This window comes from Eutrigla gurnardus (genome assembly GCF_963514095.1).
Source record: "Eutrigla gurnardus genome assembly, chromosome: 2".
Taxonomy (NCBI): Eukaryota; Metazoa; Chordata; class Actinopteri; order Perciformes; family Triglidae; genus Eutrigla; species Eutrigla gurnardus.
Genome location: NC_139916.1, coordinates 16,842,376 through 16,859,253, shown reverse-complemented (window position 1 = coordinate 16,859,253; position 16,878 = coordinate 16,842,376). Strand labels below are relative to the sequence as shown.

Genomic DNA, 16,878 nt, shown 5'->3' with positions numbered 1-16,878 from the left:
AAGCCATGTTGTTGAGTCTTCCAGCCACCAGGGGACAGCAAGAAGTGAGAAGCAGATGTTAATCGGCACGTGGGAGCAGCAGGAGTGCCCAGGCATCAGGAAAGACTGTGTTAAATTTAGAGCCTTAGTGAAGAAATCCACCTTATTCTAAGAGGTCCTGTGGAGAGACATAACACAAGTTCATTATTTTATAGATAATCACAAACTCTACCGAAAGTAGGGACTTGTACACAGTATCAAGATACCTGATCTGAGTCTTCGTTGTACTGCACTTTCCCCGTCTCCATGTAGTGAGTGTCAATGTCATCGACTCCTTCGATTTTATCTGCCTCAACATGTTCCCTCATAACAGAGTATCGGTGCACAAGAAACCTGAAGATGATGACATGAGCGCATATTAGAAACAGAATTGAAATACAGTGTTTGCAGTGTTTTAAGTGTGTATTAGGGGTGTATGGCGAGATGAAATGTATTTAACTGACCGTCCTCCGCAGACATACTTCTTCACAAGCCAAACGCCTGCGACGGCGCTCGTCAGAAGCATTGCTATGACAACCATCACTATGACAGCGGCGTTTGGTGCACTGTCTTCAGTCTGTTAGTAACAGAAACGTGAAGAAAAATCACAATGCCGAATAGAAAATCATTCACATGACAAAACATTTACCAAGCATCGTGTCTCTCACAGAACATGCAGTGACTGTGATTATGCTGCTGAAACCTGACACTCTGCAACACTGGCTATTTACCATCCCTGTTTGTTACTGCATGGACAACAGGGTGTGTTCAAGAGCCTGAGGATGCCAGGTTGTAAAAAAAGAAGACATTTACAATACTGGTATAGCTCAGTTCATCTTTTGATTTGAGTGAAATTCGTTCTTCTACAATGGCTTGATAGCATCCAGCTGGAGAATAACCACCACCAACTTGATGCACCCGACTCCTAATATGGGCATTAAGGCCATCAATTAACAAAAACATTAATTTGCACTTTCTTTTGCAGATTTTCTAGAAATGTTAAGATTTACACTCCATTTGGGAATAAACTTGTCTCATGTCACTTAATTATCCAGTCTTGCCTTCAGTGTTGAAATGCTGAAGAGCAGATGATGTTCTACTGTGTAGAAGGCCCACATAGTCTGATTCTCAGAATGAGCAGAACTGACCAGAGAATTTGGTTGAAGGGCGTTGCTGGTGCACATCCTCCTCATGTTCGTCTCCTTCCTGTCTGGCTGGAAGTCTCCTTCACACTGATCTCCTGGAATCTTCCGGTAGCTTAAATGTTCGGAGAAACAGAGAGGTAAACTAAAGACAAGATTCATACCACTTATTTTCTGTGTATTGGCGGGCAAGTTACAGCCGAAGAAAGAGAGAGCACAGATGAAAACAAGCATCCTCACCCACTGGTCTGCAGCTGTTCGGTGGTCCCGTTTAGGCAGAACTCAAGAGGACGACCCTTCATCTCCTCCTGCTCCACACACTCAGAGCTGTTCTCTGGCCGGTAATATCCAAAGTCACTGTCAAACAAAGCAGAAGCTTTCTTAGAAATGTACAGAGACAAATTCTGTTCTCTCTTCTAATGGTTGCACGAAACCCAGGATGAAAATAGACTTCTTTATGTTGTAGACGGCTCAAAAAAATTAAAGGAACATTAATTCGTTCATCAATCTGATTTGTGATTTAAGTCTCCCCTTGATGTTTTCAAGCGGTGCGTTGCACAGAAACATACCAGTGATAATCGTCTATTGTACAGGGACACGGGGACAGCTTCTTAGTGGCGGCATAGTCCCTTCCGTTCCAGCAGACGGAGTCTTTCCGCAGGCGTAGAAAGGTCTCTTTATAGCCCAGCACGCAACCATCATTAGACCCACTGGGGTCTGCAGAGTGAGCTAGCCACTGGACATAGTCTCCTTCGGTACCTGCACACACATTGACAAATATATTCATATATATACACATAGCTATATGTTGCATCCATATATGGTCATATACTCACAGTCTCTATTGAGGAGCTTCCTGAAGTCTACGGTGACGACCACCCATTTACTGAAGTCGCTGCTGTAGCCCCACAGGCTAACGTTCATAGAGCGAGAGCCGGGCTCACTGTCCATCCCGCTGAAGTGAAGTGGGTCGCTGGTGAAGTTGTATGTATGCCAGCACTGTCCCTCATCTGTGGAGAACCTGAAGGTGTCGGGGACAAAGAATGGGGGGGAAAGAGCCCATAAAGAAAATAAAGAATACTACAATAAACACATTGACTAGTATACTCAAGTTATATTCACTTGATCTGGTTGATAGGTGAGTGGGTGTGCTCCATAGCCACCAGAAGCCCCCCAGAGTCCAGTATAGCATAATGGTGGGGGCCTTTGAGAGCCAGCAGCCACGAGTAGCCCCCATCGTCAGACACGTACACATCAGGGGAGAGTGTGGACTCCGCGTCTCCAGTGCTGCCTGAACAAACAGAGGCCAGATGGTGTTATGCGACATTTAATCATGCCGTGAGTGGAATGATGAAGACATCTTTTTTTTTTGTTTTTTTTTGTTACCATGGGCCAGAATGAGGCCCACGGCACTGGGCTGAGAGAGAGGCAGCATGGGGACATTCATCTTCATGGTGGTGCTGTAGGAGGCATGAATGTGCAGCCTGCACTGTAAAGACAACAATCATTAAGGCAGTGTTGGCACCAAGTTCACATGCTCACTGAAGACGCTCTAATACATACTAATGTTAAAATTCCATTAAAATAAAACAGAACAGATTTAATAAAAGTCATCACATAAATAAAACACACCAGACATAATGAAGAATACATGTACATCACGATTAAAATCTATATATTAATTATTATATACTTTATATTATCATTATATTATTTAATATACTGTCAATAAATCTGTAATTGGCTCACTCTGTTAGGCCTGTTGGTCAAGGTCTCCGTGTCACAGTGGCTGTTCTGTGGTCTGCGCAGCATCTGCCATTTTGCTCCTTGGTCAAAGGTGATCACCGTCTCCATCGTACCATCTGCAATCAATGACAAAAATAAAACCGCATTCCCAAGCTCGAACCAAAGATAGCCAGAATGGAAATTACTTTGTGTTATTAAATGAAAAGTTGATCATATGATATTTAAAAGTGTTCACCGAGCATAACCAGAAGTACATATTGTGTAGAGTGCTGACCCACCCTCCGTGAGCACGCTGGTCATGTAGACGCCCCTGAGTGAACTTATTACAGTGAAGTCGGTGTCGCTTCCTGTTGTCGTGTAAAGATGGCGCTCCAGAGACTTGGAGAACACAAACCCTCTGTCATCAGACACGTAGATGGTTCCAATGCCGGAGTCTGGTACACACACACACACACAGAGACACACACACACACACAGAGACACACACACACACACACACACACACACACACACACACACACACACACACACACACACACACACACACACACACACACACACACACACACACACACACACACACACACACACACACACACACACACAGGTTTGGATTATCCACTGTGTGACGTCCCCCAGCCTTCTTCTTACTGACATCATCATCTATCATCTTTAAGGCCATCCTCACTGGTTCTGACCTCCAGGGTTGTCCACGTGCATGAATATCATGTCCTGATTGGCCGCCAGGATGGAGTAGAACTGCTCGTGGTTGACTGTAGGAAGCTGGGCCATGTTCCACACCTCCCCACCGTCCACCGACACGTGTATCATACGCTCTGTACCCTGTACACACATTCACATGGAAATGTTGTGATGGCTACTTCCCTACAGCTTCATAACGTACACAGAAACATGGAAAGAGAAGCCACGTTAAAATGCCAGTGCAACCAAATCATGATAACGGGTTGGTTGCAGGAGGATAATATGCACCAATCCTGTTTCCTACCTGCTGTTAACATGCGATTTGTATCTGGATAAAATATCTGGACGATGGCATTCCATCCACAGGCCTTTGCATTTACATCTTGTATCAATACAGTTTGATTTTACCTGCATTTTAACTGCGTGATCAGACCTAAATATGCAAATGAGTTCATTGGGTCTGGTGGTCAATAGTCAAGTCAAACCAAGAAATGCCGTGGAAAGGAGTCATTCATTTTGAATCACTTTCTGCTAGGGGACATCTGATAGCTCCAGCTACCAAATGTAGCTTTAGCCTCCCATCTCCAGCCTGCAGGTTTTGATCAGAATGCAATGTTGCATAGTTTACACCGTACATTAACATATGCTTTTTCTTATTCAGATATATATCGCATGTTAACATCAGGGGCTAAATGGGGTTAAGAAAGGCTGGAAACCACTTGTGGTAAGTGAGAAAATGTGTTTTTAGCTGACCGCTTGAGCATTTACCTCATAAAATGCACAGAGGGAGGTAGTGTTTTTACAAAAATGTTACGAGTGCATGTAGAGATACTCTGCGAAGAAAAAACTGCAAGGAAGATTCACAGCAAAACAAATATTCTGCCCTCAGAATCAGTTAACGGGAAAGAGGCACACAACACACACACACACCCACACAACACACACACACACACCTACCGTGCCAGTCATGATGGAGGCAAAAACAAAGCGCCCTCCCAGTACAAAGGAGTAAACTCTTGTTGCAATGGTCTGGAAACTTCGGCCATAGTCTGCCGTCTTCCTTAACTCCAACATTCCTTTATTATGATCTAACAGAAAGAGAGTGGAGTCACCAGAAGCATCGCAGAATTTTAAATGTACGGATGACTATGCTGGCTTTACTTACTGCATGATCCATTGTAGTTTGTTGTGAAGTAAATGCTGTTTTTTGGACCCCTAGAGGTGAGAAAAAGAAACGGTGAAGGAAGGATTGTGGGGGAAGGAAAGATGTAGTTGTGCTCACATTTTTAAACATCTAAAAGTTGTCCAAGTTCAAATATATATCTGCGTTTGGAATTTGTAGAGATCACAGATTACGGTGGTGGTTTCTTCTAATTACTGTGCGGGCGAGGCTCACATCGACCCCCAGGCCTTCAAGGCCTCTCTGGCTGCGTTTGCTGCCAAAGGGGTCGAAGGTTTTCACGCTGCAAAGATTCTGCCAGTTGAAGGACTGTGGGCTGAATAAGAATGCCTCTGCTGACTCATGGTTCACAGTTACAGCAGCCTCAGCTCCCTCTTACTGCAGTCAATTTAAGTTAGGAACCTAAATAAAAGCTGTGGTAACACAGAGCTATCACAATGTTCCCACAATGCAGCGCTAACAACCACAGGCTGACACCGCAACCTCACATGAACTTTGGTGGCCAAATGAAACAAGTCAGGGGAGTGATCCAGACCGTGGGGAGAAAAACAGCTGGAATAACAAAAATGGACAAAGAACACACAAATACACTCCTGTGATAGCAAAAACAAAGATGCAAATGGACATTGGCCATCTATTAAGGCCCGTATGAAGGTTAGAAGGGGGGTGCTGGTGTCAGAGAAGGAGAAGTTATGTATTTGTTATTTTATTAATTCATATATATATATTCTTTTCTTGCAAGAATAACCTCTTTCTGTATATATCAATATATATAATATATATTTTCCATATAAAGAGTGCATCAACAATCAAGTCTCTACATCATCAGGGCCAATATGATGATTTATAGTTGCACCATTATACTGGTCAACGGTTGCCTCCACTGTATTCTGTATTTCAACAGAACAGTAAAATTAAATTAATCATAAAACTGCGATATCATCAGGGTTTTTGCGGGGGAAGGACAAAACCAAAGGAGGCCCCCTCCCCCACCACAATCATTCTCTTAAAGTCTGCTTTACTTGGTTCTTCATTATTCCACCCGTTACATATCTGCACCAACAACCCACATGTCACATATAATTTATAATGAATTATGCAACTGATGATGTCGAGGACAATTCTCACCATCGGACCAAACAAACACTGTCATGGATCTTCCTCCAGGTGGCACCAAAGTCCTCAGACAGCCACAGGTCCAGCTGGAGGGGGAAGGATCGGTCAGTAAAAACAAAAAAAAACAAAAAAGAGTTCATAAACTTCTGAGTAATAAGTTACGCCTAATCAAGAATGTAGTCATTTGAGAGAGTACTGCAACATCCAAATAAAGAGAGCTGGGCAGGTCCAGTTAAGTATATTTCTTTAAAACTCGAGCTGAGCCTCGGTTCGGTCTGAAGAATGAAGCTGCTACCGTGATGCTGAGCGTCAGAAGAACGCTGCAGTCTCCGGGGTTGTACAGCATCTGAATGAGGGGCTCGAACGGCAGGTCGGTTGGAACGAAGGTCATGCCAAAGTCCTGTGAGCGAAACAGTTTAAACCCCCCGATTTCTGACACATCTCCAGTGAGCATCACCTGAAAGCGAACACAGAGAGGAGCTGTGAGGAGTGTCTGATTATGAAGCAAAAGATACGAACCATGATAACAACACACTTGGGCTCACCTTGCCAGAGTGGTCGGGACTGATGGCGATGCCGAACTCACTCTGGATGAAGGTGTCGTTGATCAGGTGAGTCACGTCTGTGAACGTCTTCCCGTAGTCTTCACTAACACGGCGACAAAGTTGCAGTTAGACCCTCCAAGCACACTCATGACAAATCATTTAGTTTAGTGTGGGCTCGACCGCCGGGCGTCTCTCACCTCCTGTAGAGGTTGGACTGGCCGAAGCGCATCATGAACAACGGCACCTTGAACGTCGTTAACACCAGCAGCACCTGGAAGGAGAAAAGCAGGGAAAGTCTCCATTTCATCTTTTAGTTTTTATTTATTTTCATTCATACGCGTTCACTCATGTAAACAAACTCACCCCAGATCCATCTCCCACCCAGGCCAGGGACAGGGAACCCATGTTCCTCACTTTGAAGGTGAACTGGAATGGAAAAAACAAAAAGGAACGTTCTGAGAAAAATATCAATGAGTCATTCTCTATAAATGTTTCTGCGCTTGGATTATTTGAGTCCCGTGTGATATTGTTTGCCTAATACTGTGTGGAAATAACACACCCAATGTTCCAGAGTTTAGTCTGAAATATACAAAATACAAGAGTTTGTTTGTGTGTGTGTGTGTGTGTGTGTGTGTGTGTGTGTGTGTGTGTGTGTGTGTGTGTGTGTGTGTGTGTGTGTGTGCGTGTGTGTTTCCGTCACTTGCTGATCGGAACAGAATGAATTGTTCTTACTGTCCAAAGTAACTCAGCCATTTGGATGCGCTCTGCGTGTGTGACCTACATTCCCCCCTAAATGACAAAGCCGAGGCCAGAGAACAAAACAATTACCGATGTCCTACGCACAGCAAGACACACACACACGCACACACACACACACACTCTAGACTGGATGCATTCTATTCTGGGAATAAACAACATTTTCACACATGCATTAATAGAGTAATAGAACTCAGTGTTAACACAACCGGATTTGTTTTATTTCACAACAAGGGAACTGACTGCAAACAACATTCCAGGCTATTCATCCAGGACATTCAAGTGTTTGGTCATTTCAGCAATGCACTCAGCCACCGGTTTCTCCCCTCCTCTCTTTTGCTGGCAGGGCAGAGATGTTTACAAGGTGAGCCCAGCCCCGTAGAGTCTGCATACAGCTCTATAAAGCCACAGGAGACCGCCAGGTCTGGCTGCTGGAAACTCCTGGTTAATAGGTCCAGTGGAAACTGGCCGGCCCCCGGCTGTCCAAGTGTGTGAACACAACTTTCCATCTCCCTCCCCCCCCCCCCCCCCCCCCGAATCCAACTTATTCTTTCATCACTTAATCAGTTAATTGCTTGACAACTCAACCTCCCCTGAATTCGCAGTCACCCGTTCAATCTGTTGATCAGCTAAAAAATGTAAAGCACGATGTGTTGATTTCCTCCCAACGGTCTCATTTAACCAAAATCGGAAAATCTCTCTCTCTATGCCCATATTTCCTACTCTTCTCCCTTTGTGTCTAGTTGGTAAAAAAAACAAAGTAAAGTAATATCTCTTGTGAATTAAATGTCAGTGTTATGGTCAGACTTGAAGTTTAAGACGGACACAGGTCTGGATTCACAAAATGTCTAGTTTGATTCATAATACTTACTGATGTCGGTAGACAATGTCATTGAGTCGTCATGGTAACTAAAGAAGTGGGCACACAAGCAATATTTCTGGGCCCTCCCATCTGTAATATATAATAATGTACTAGACATGCTAGCAGCTCTGGGAGGCTATAACAAGCCCCCTTTACATAGTGGCCAAATGGTGGAATTACAACTAATGGGTCCATCATGTGATGCCATGGGGCCCAAAAAGACTTTTCTACATATAAATACATTAGGAAAGAGGTGTTTGTACTGGGAAGTTACTGTTACTGTTACAAACACTTAACTTCTTATTTAAAATCGTAACATCTTATCTTATCTTCCTTCCTCCTGTCATGTGAAAGCCTGAGAATGAAGCTGGATCGAGGTCTGGGAGGCGGGGTTAAAGGGTCGGCTAGGTGCACTCTACCTGAAGATCCCAATGACTTTAATCAAACTTTTTGTGCATCATGCCCACTGAGAAACATTCATAGTAATGAACTGTCCAGTTGGTTTTATAGATCCATGGGCTTTACTTTGTACACTTTGTGCTAAATCCTAATGTCAGCATGCTCACAATCTGAACACGTTGCATTTTTATAACGTTCTACAACATTCACAAATTACTAAACATAACAGTAATGATGAAATGTACTTATGTTTAAAAATGACTACAGGTAGATATGATGAAATGTGTTTTTTAAAACTCAAAAATCTGCTGTAGCACATTGGGTAAGCGCTCCAACAGAGGAAAATCAGACAAAATGTAGCTACCCAAAAAAAGCAAAACCACACAAGCTGCACACCCGTCCTGGAAGTGACTGGTGGTATGCAAAGACCTGCAGAAACATGGACAGGATTCAAGTTGTGTGTTGTCTTAGGATCAAGCTTTTGCAAATGTTGCTGCCAGTTTGACACCGGCGGGGTGTTTTCCACATGAGTTCCTCTGAACCTCGACCAGCTACAGTTCACTGAGACTGGAACCCAAACAAATCAACAATATCATAATAACACGGTTCAGTGAGAAAGTTATGTCTGAGTGAAACCGCAGAGACAGCGAAGAAAAGACACTTATTGGACCGTGAAAACATCAAGAGATAAATGTTAGACCCGCCTGGACATGACCTCACAAACCAGACGTGACCTCACGATGTATCATGCTGAAGTTAAGGGTTCACATCTGCTCTGAAAAAAGGCTCCTCAGCTCCTTCAGCATTGGACACACACACACACGCGCACGGTGATACACACTGTTGGTGGGCGGGAGCACAGTGAAGTCCTCCCTCAGAGGTCAGACACCAACACAATGAGCTCCTTATTGCCTCCGCCCCGGGTTTTAACCTTTCTGCTTCAGCCATGTTTACACACATATGACTTCAGAAGAGGAGGTCAAACACTCACGGCTCTGATCTACACATTAACCCGTTTACACCGATCCTCCGACGCCAGGCAGAGATGTAAAAGGGGGTCATGTTAATGTCCATTCAGTTATTATTGTTCACGAAAACCAAGAATAAATGCAGAACACAGAACTACACACAATACACATCATTCCTACGCCTTTTAAATCTCTCTCTCTCTCTGTGTGTGTGTGTGTGTGTGTGTGTGTGTGTGTGAGAGTGTGTGTGTGTGTGTGTGTGTGTGTGTGTGTGTGTGTGTGTGTGTGTGTGTGAAATATCATCTCTGCTGCTTTTCTTGGTGCTCCAACAGCTGGCTGTGACCCAGTTATGCTTTATACTGAAAACAGGACGTACTACGTTCTTTTGGCCAGAGGGGATAGAGGATGGGATGGAGTGAAGGGGGGGGGGGGGGGGGGGGGGGCAAACAGCAAGCTACTTATAAACCAGACCGTCAACAAGAACCCTAAACAATCTTACAAAAAAATAAAATGAGGCAAAGATCGGGCTGGCTGACAAAACACATCCTGTCGTCTATCTTGGGCCCAAAATAGCACAGAATGTAGGGGTAGGTTGGACTCTGATCTGTCAACTTACACAGCATATCAAAATCTAAGGAGTACATACTACTGATTTACATGCGGTTACTGTCCCCCCTGTATATTTGTGAGGGAGAGAAGCCCAGAAGGAGACGGGAGAGACCTGCTGTCAGCGAGCACGGCGAATCGCTTTCATGCTCAAAAGATAGCCCAGGTGTCTGAGCCACAGACATGATGCAATGTCCACACACACACACACACACACACACACACACACACACACACACACACACACACACACACACACACACACACACACACACACACACACACACACACACACACACACACACACACACACACACACACACACACACACACACACACACACACACACAGGAAGACTGTCCTGTGGAGCTCTGAAACTTTTGACCAAGCTGTTATTCTTGAACATTCCTCCGGACATCTGGGTTGTTCTCGTTGTGCTTCCTATTACAACACGGTCCGTACTGAAACAACACAAGGTGTCCTCTGGTCTATTATAATGTGGAATCGGGGTTCAAATGAGAAAGAGTTCTAGAAGTCTAGAAGAAAGGCAATGCAAAAAAAAAAAGACAAAAAAGAAACAGCAACAAAAGATGCTGATGTTGTCGAATGCTGTCACATTGGTTTTGGATGTCCAATAAATCTGAAGACTTCTGTTAGGAAACTGGAAGAGGACCAGCATCTAAATGATAATAATGAAAATGTAATTACATCCTCCATTCATCATTAGACAATGGGAATAACGGATCTGACCTAAAACCAGTGGAACAGGTGACTGTCAGGAAATTAACTGTCAGATTATTTTGCCATTCTTAAATCAAAACATCTGTCAGTTTCACCTCCAATACACTCATTTTCTCCACTTTGCATCATGTTGAAATTGATCGGATTTTTTGAAAAATCTATTCATCATTTCTGTAATTTTTACACACGTCCTTGATTATTTTCTCTGTCAAATATATCAGTAAATTGATCTTCAGGTTTTGTTATTTTCAGGCAAAACAAGCAAATTGAAGACATCACCATGAGGTGGTAGAATTTAAACTTTCTTTCTCCAATATTTCTTTTAACAAAACATTTTTATAGACTAAATTATCAATCAAGAAAAGTGTGTGTGTGTGTGTGTGTGTGTGTGTGTGAGACCATGTGCTCTGGGAAACGATTTTCATGTAAAGACCATAATTTAATCAAACAATTAATTGAGAATAATCAATTCATCCATACTTTAAACCCGTATGATGCATCAAGAGAATTTGATCAACTAATTAATATTCATTATCAGTTATTGTGCAATGATTTAGTCGATCAATTAAAACTGTTTTTGTGACAAATAAAGTACTTTTATTACAGAGGAGAAGCACAAAACCTTTTCTTGCATCAATGAGGTCGATCTGTTTGAGTGTGTGTGACGTGAAAGTGTGAGTGAGGTTGTTTACAGTGACGACGGACTCCATGTGCCGAGTGACCAAAGACGCGTCGAAGAAGCCTGCGAGTTAAATCCGACTGCAGCGAACACAAAGACTACTCCCGGTAGAAGTTAACGTTGTGATGGTGGGTTAAAAGCGGGACCTCGTTAAAAGTCACTTACAGAATGGGTGTTGTTCTGCAGTGTTGCCTCCATTCCGGGCAGCGCGGTGCACGTCTGTTCATTCAGTCCAGCGCTGCGTTTCGAGAGCTCCGACTCCTCCAAAGCGTGTCGCTCCTCATCACTGACCGACAGCAGCCTCCTCCTCGCCTCGGAGAACTTCTCTCCCTCGTGGAAGTCCGTTCCCAGCGCGGACGTAAACAACCCGAGCGCCAAAATGCAAGATACGGAGATCATGTTTACAAGAGCGCTGCCCCAACTTTGTTTGGACTCGGAGACTCGCTTTTTCAGTCCCAACAGTCCGGCTCCACATGCCCCCCGCTCATTAGCGAATGCATCTTCAATAACGGCCCATCCACCGTGGACGAAGATTGGTCGGGACCAGAATAACCTGCAATCTCATTGGACGACAGGAATCTTCCTCTGCCGAGATGTCAAGTGTTTCCTGGTGTTACGCTGCCCCCTGGTGGAAAGACCGTGCAAAGACCAGGAGAACTTTTTTAATCGTTTTTTTTCCTTTGAATTTGAATTCCAAGAAACGAAGAACAAAACGTTTTGATGCCAATGCTCAATAGGATTCATTCAATTTAGTCTTAAAATAAACATATGCCAATATTTGATTTTTGTCTGGTCTTTTTGAATACGACAGCACATTTATCAGAGGCCATAAATAGTCGTATTAGTTAAGTGATCAAATGGAATGCAAAAAGAAATATTAAGCTTAATAATTTCAACCTCCAATCAAATGGTTGTAAATGTGCCCCCTTTTCACCATCAATCAGTTGGTTTAATTAACTAAAAACAAATGTATTTTACACTTCTATTATTAATTAAAAGTTGTGAGGAATTTAGGGCATTTTGAGTGAGGAAATAGATACATGATTAATGTGTGTAAATACCCATACATACACAGTAATTGCAAAATGAATTAGCTAGTGAAAGATACAATCATCAAATAAATGAAGATATTTTATCAACTGATTCATTTTATAAGAAAATAATAGTTTTGAAGTTGCTTGCAAACAGTGGTCATAAAACTAAACTGTGATGTAAATAATTGATATTGTTTGTATTATTAATGGAGCCATTGGGGGAAACAACAAGATATTGGGGATGGCATAAATGGTCAGCAGGCTGCACCCCCAGTGGGTAGCACTGTCGCCTCACAGCGAGAGATTCACGGTTTAGGTTCCTTCTGTGTAGAGTTTGCATGTTCTCCCCGTGTAAGCGTGGGTTCTCGCCGGGTTCTCCGGCTTCCTCCCACAGTCCAAAGACATGCAGAATGGGGATAGGTTCATTGGCGACTCTAAATTGGCCGTAGGTGTGAATGTGAGTGTAAATGGTTGTCTGTCCTCCCCCCCCCCCCCGAGAACCAGATAAGCGGTAGACGATGGATGGATGGATAAAAAAAAAATATATTTTGGGTTGTTCATACTTGAAATAAGAAATACACAAAATATGAAGAGCCAGACCTTTGTGAATACAACAGTTTAATTGAAGTATTGATTCGTAACAAAAAATACCCCCCCCCCCCCCCCCCCTCCTGCCACTCAATTGTTAGCACTGGTCACAATCCTGTAGAGTTGCACAGATTGCAGAAGTACAGTAGACAAGAAGTAAATTAGCACATTACAAAGAGAAATCTCTATGCAATCCAAGAACAATGTGAATGTAGCAAGGAGAATGTGCTGATCCGATGGAAAGTTGTGGTTGTATTGTGACATTGAGCCCAGGACTTCTTCCATACTTCCATTTCCTCTCCTGCCAAGAACTCACACCAAGACTTTCAGGTTTTCTAGATATCCTTGATTACATCTTCCAGCTCCTCTTTGGAATACATGTGGAAGGTCTTGCCGGGCTCTACCGTTGCCAGCTACACAAGAGACAGATGAAGAAAACCTGCATGAGAACTGGGGAACTCTGGCAGCACAGCACACAGAACCTTTAAATCAGTCATTCAGAAACTGGGCGAGAAGGAATGAACGAACCTCAATGTTGGTGGCGTTGAGCTTCTCTTCCATCACCTGCTTCAGAATGGTGAGAGAAGACTTGATGGCGTCTTTTAATGTCATGGACTGCAAGTTATCCAGGGAGAGAGGGACAAACAAAAGATACAACTCATCAGTCCTGATGATTTGCACATCTTACCTTTACTTGATGAAAACATTTTTAATTTCATTAGATCTTTGAAAACAATTTACTAAGTAACACACAGGATATCAGCTCATTAATATTGCAATTGGCTCAGCTAATGTTCCTGTTAAATAAAAACATGTGGTGTTTACCTTGTGGTAGACCTCTTGCAGAGAGCTCTGTGCTCCCTCAGATGCTGAGCCAATGGCCCGGGCATCACACTGCACAAAGGTTCCTGATGGGTCCATGTGGTACCTGCATTCACAAACCAAGAACAGTGAAGTCTCATTGAAGTCAGAATTAAAGGTGAGCATGCTTCTGTATGTATGGTGCAAAAATGGCTCATCTTTACTTACAGCTGGGGTCCTTTTTCATCAACTCCCCCAAAAAGAAGTGCAACGCCAAATGGTCGACTCTGGAAAGATGACAGCACAGAGGAACAGAGCAGAGAGAGGACTGCTGGTTATGGTAGTTTACTTGAACACCATGAAACATTATGCTTTAAATAAAAAAACAAACAAACATTGGCTTGAGCATGGGTATTTCAGCATTGGAAATTAGACAAGTTACTGACCATGGCACCAGGATCAGCATCCTCCTCTCCAAACTGCAGCGCCAGGTTGGACACAGCCTGAGTCACACTCTCCACTGTCATCGTCTCATTGTACGTGAACCAGTGGTTCTGAGGAGGGATACATTCAAATTTAGTGCAATAAAAAAAAAACAGATCAAGAAACTACTCATATTACAGAGTACTCAGGATTCATACCTGTGTTTCCACTCTTGCTTTGTCAATCAGAGTCTTGGCATCAGCTATCAAGCCACTCATGGCACACCCTTTTAGGTAGAAAGAAAAAATGTTCATGCTATAGCGTAAAGCAACAACAACAAACAACAAAATGTAATTGATTCATGTTATCTGAAGGAACATTATTATGCAAGATATAGGGGTGACATGTAAGGGATATGACTGAAACAGCATCATATCAATTAAACAATATGATGAAGGTGTCTGTTTTACTGCGGGGGAATAAAAAACACAAAATATTTGAGCAGCTACTCAACATTGACCTAATACTTTCATTTCATTGCTATTTTTTAAAATCATGTTTAAATTAGCATTTTGTTGCTTCCTCTATTTACATTTCTGTGTTCCTCAAAGTTTGTATGTAAAACTAATACAAATGTGTTTTGTACATCAACTGTTTACCGTATCTAACTGGTTATCGACCTCATAATTACAGAGGCCGGCAAACGACACTGTCAAGTTAACGTCAGTGAATACACTCAAGCACTCGTCTTCAGTCAGGTGCACGTTTGAGGTAAATCTGTGTTTGAGCTGAAGTGCAGTTTAAGGTCAGTCTTGTCACTCACCAATATGACTGTCAATCTCCACGATCTTTTCAATGCTGTTGGGTTCCATCAGCGGAGAGGTGATCCTCTTCTCCACAGCCAGACATACGCCCTCTGTGGTCTGGATACCGATGGCTGTGGAGCCCAACTGGGAAAGGAAAGACATGTGAGCTTCAAGGTGGACTTTTTTTTTTGTAAAAAAAAAAAAAAGAGAAAAATAGTTAACTTTAGGTGATCCGTATGCAATACTCACTTTGATGGCCTCTATGGCATATTCAACCTGGAACAATCTTCCTTCAGGAGAGAATGTGTTCACACCTCTGAGAGACCGAAATGAAATGATTAGTAAGAACAGAGGAAAACAATGAGTTGCCAACAAATCAATAGATGTAACATTAATACGTTGGGATTGTGTTTAGATTCACCACGTAAAGCTATCAGTGTTTTAGTGGCCTGTGTTGGGCGGAATACCACATTTAAAAATACATTACGTTTTCCTGGTTGAATTGATTTTTTTCTATATAAAAGTAGCGATACCGAAAGTGAAAGCAAACTAATTGTTTGCGAAGTGACTAGCTAGATGGAAACAAAAGTACTTCGATGTTTCTTCGAGCAGGGAAATGCCAGTTAAAATAAAAAACATCTTAACATAATTGTGCTTTCTTAGGTTTGCTTGTTCCACCCGAGAAGCGCTCAACAAATGACAAAGCAGTTTGCATCAAACATACCTGTCATATTCCGATCTTGTCAAAAACATCTTTCAAAGATTGACACGGGGCCTGCAAAAAGAGAAGATTGGTTTATGTAAGACTGCAGCATATAAATACTTAAAGCGATTGTTTGCTTCGAGTTTGCGGTGACACCGGGTGATTAGCTGGCTAAAGCTAGCTGCGATACAGAGCAAGCATGCTAGCTAACTGACGCAGCCGATTACTCAAACCGACTGAAAAATGCTCACACAAGTCTAACATCGACATGCGGAAATTAAAATAACATTTTAAATAACAGACATATACAATTCTGAGAGATTCTTCTGAATAATTACACTTGTTAGACTTATTTACCTCCAAACATAAACCCTTGAATGAGTTCGCTTGTTTCAGGGGAAGCGTCTGAGGTGTAACATCCAAACGCGTCGGTTGACAACCAAACCGGAAACGAAGGTTCCGCCTGTGCAGCCGTGAGCATACATACCACCACACACTTTTAAAAATCAGTTATTATAACACTGATGTGAAAAATCATGTGATACATTCACCTTGTACATAAGAGGGCTGATAATGTGTGATAATGTCTTTAACAAAAATAGAATATAAAATGATGTCCGTCTATATAATATAGGCCATTCACTGTCACGGAAGCCACGGAATATAAAGTGTGTACAATACAAAACAGAGTTTATAATCTGATACTACTGATATTCTCAGGGTATGTCACATTTTGAAGGCCGCTTGGGCAGTTCCACACTTCAACCAGAATCAGGATGGTAAAATCACAATGGTTACATGACGTCAATAGTGATATTTCTAAAAACCAGTAGTGTTAAACCCGTCCACTACGGTCCCATATGGTCTAGCGGTTAGGATTCCTGGTTTTCACCCAGGCGGCCCGGGTTCGACTCCCGGTATGGGAACTACCTTTTTAGGATAACGTCATAATAAATTAAGCAAAAGGAGAACGTCCACATCTGATCACACGAATTGACAAAGAAACGGAGAAAAACACCTCCTTATAAGAGCCTTCATTTTTACAGAGCGCGTGCTCGTCGTA

The 16,878-nt window shown here is 42.7% G+C and overlaps 2 protein-coding genes across 2 annotated transcripts; both read right to left on the bottom strand.

Annotated features, from left to right (window-relative positions):
- Positions 1 to 6: 6 nt before the first annotated feature.
- On the bottom strand, positions 7 to 11,916 carry LOC311028067 (sortilin-like). The gene is made up of 20 exons (XM_084032337.1): positions 11,626 to 11,916; positions 6,813 to 6,875; positions 6,647 to 6,720; positions 6,450 to 6,552; positions 6,200 to 6,361; positions 5,917 to 5,990; positions 4,774 to 4,823; positions 4,566 to 4,696; positions 3,605 to 3,749; positions 3,185 to 3,340; positions 2,910 to 3,022; positions 2,547 to 2,649; positions 2,283 to 2,451; positions 1,997 to 2,181; positions 1,730 to 1,919; positions 1,401 to 1,517; positions 1,167 to 1,275; positions 483 to 595; positions 246 to 372; positions 7 to 157 (listed from the first exon to the last, which is right to left on the bottom strand). The coding sequence occupies exons 1-20, from the start codon at positions 11,857 to 11,859 to the stop codon at positions 143 to 145; spliced, it is 2,433 nt and encodes an 810-aa protein (XP_083888463.1). The 5' UTR covers positions 11,860 to 11,916; the 3' UTR covers positions 7 to 142.
- A 1,244-nt stretch (positions 11,917 to 13,160) lies between these two features.
- Positions 13,161 to 16,276, bottom strand: psma5 (proteasome 20S subunit alpha 5). The gene is made up of 10 exons (XM_084027113.1): positions 16,173 to 16,276; positions 15,837 to 15,887; positions 15,362 to 15,428; positions 15,130 to 15,256; positions 14,525 to 14,592; positions 14,330 to 14,437; positions 14,112 to 14,170; positions 13,908 to 14,010; positions 13,611 to 13,697; positions 13,161 to 13,495 (listed from the first exon to the last, which is right to left on the bottom strand). Exons 2-10 carry the CDS (start codon positions 15,863 to 15,865, stop codon positions 13,418 to 13,420), a joined length of 726 nt encoding a protein of 241 aa, XP_083883239.1. The 5' UTR covers positions 15,866 to 15,887; positions 16,173 to 16,276; the 3' UTR covers positions 13,161 to 13,417.
- Between the last annotated feature and the right edge of the window lie 602 nt (positions 16,277 to 16,878).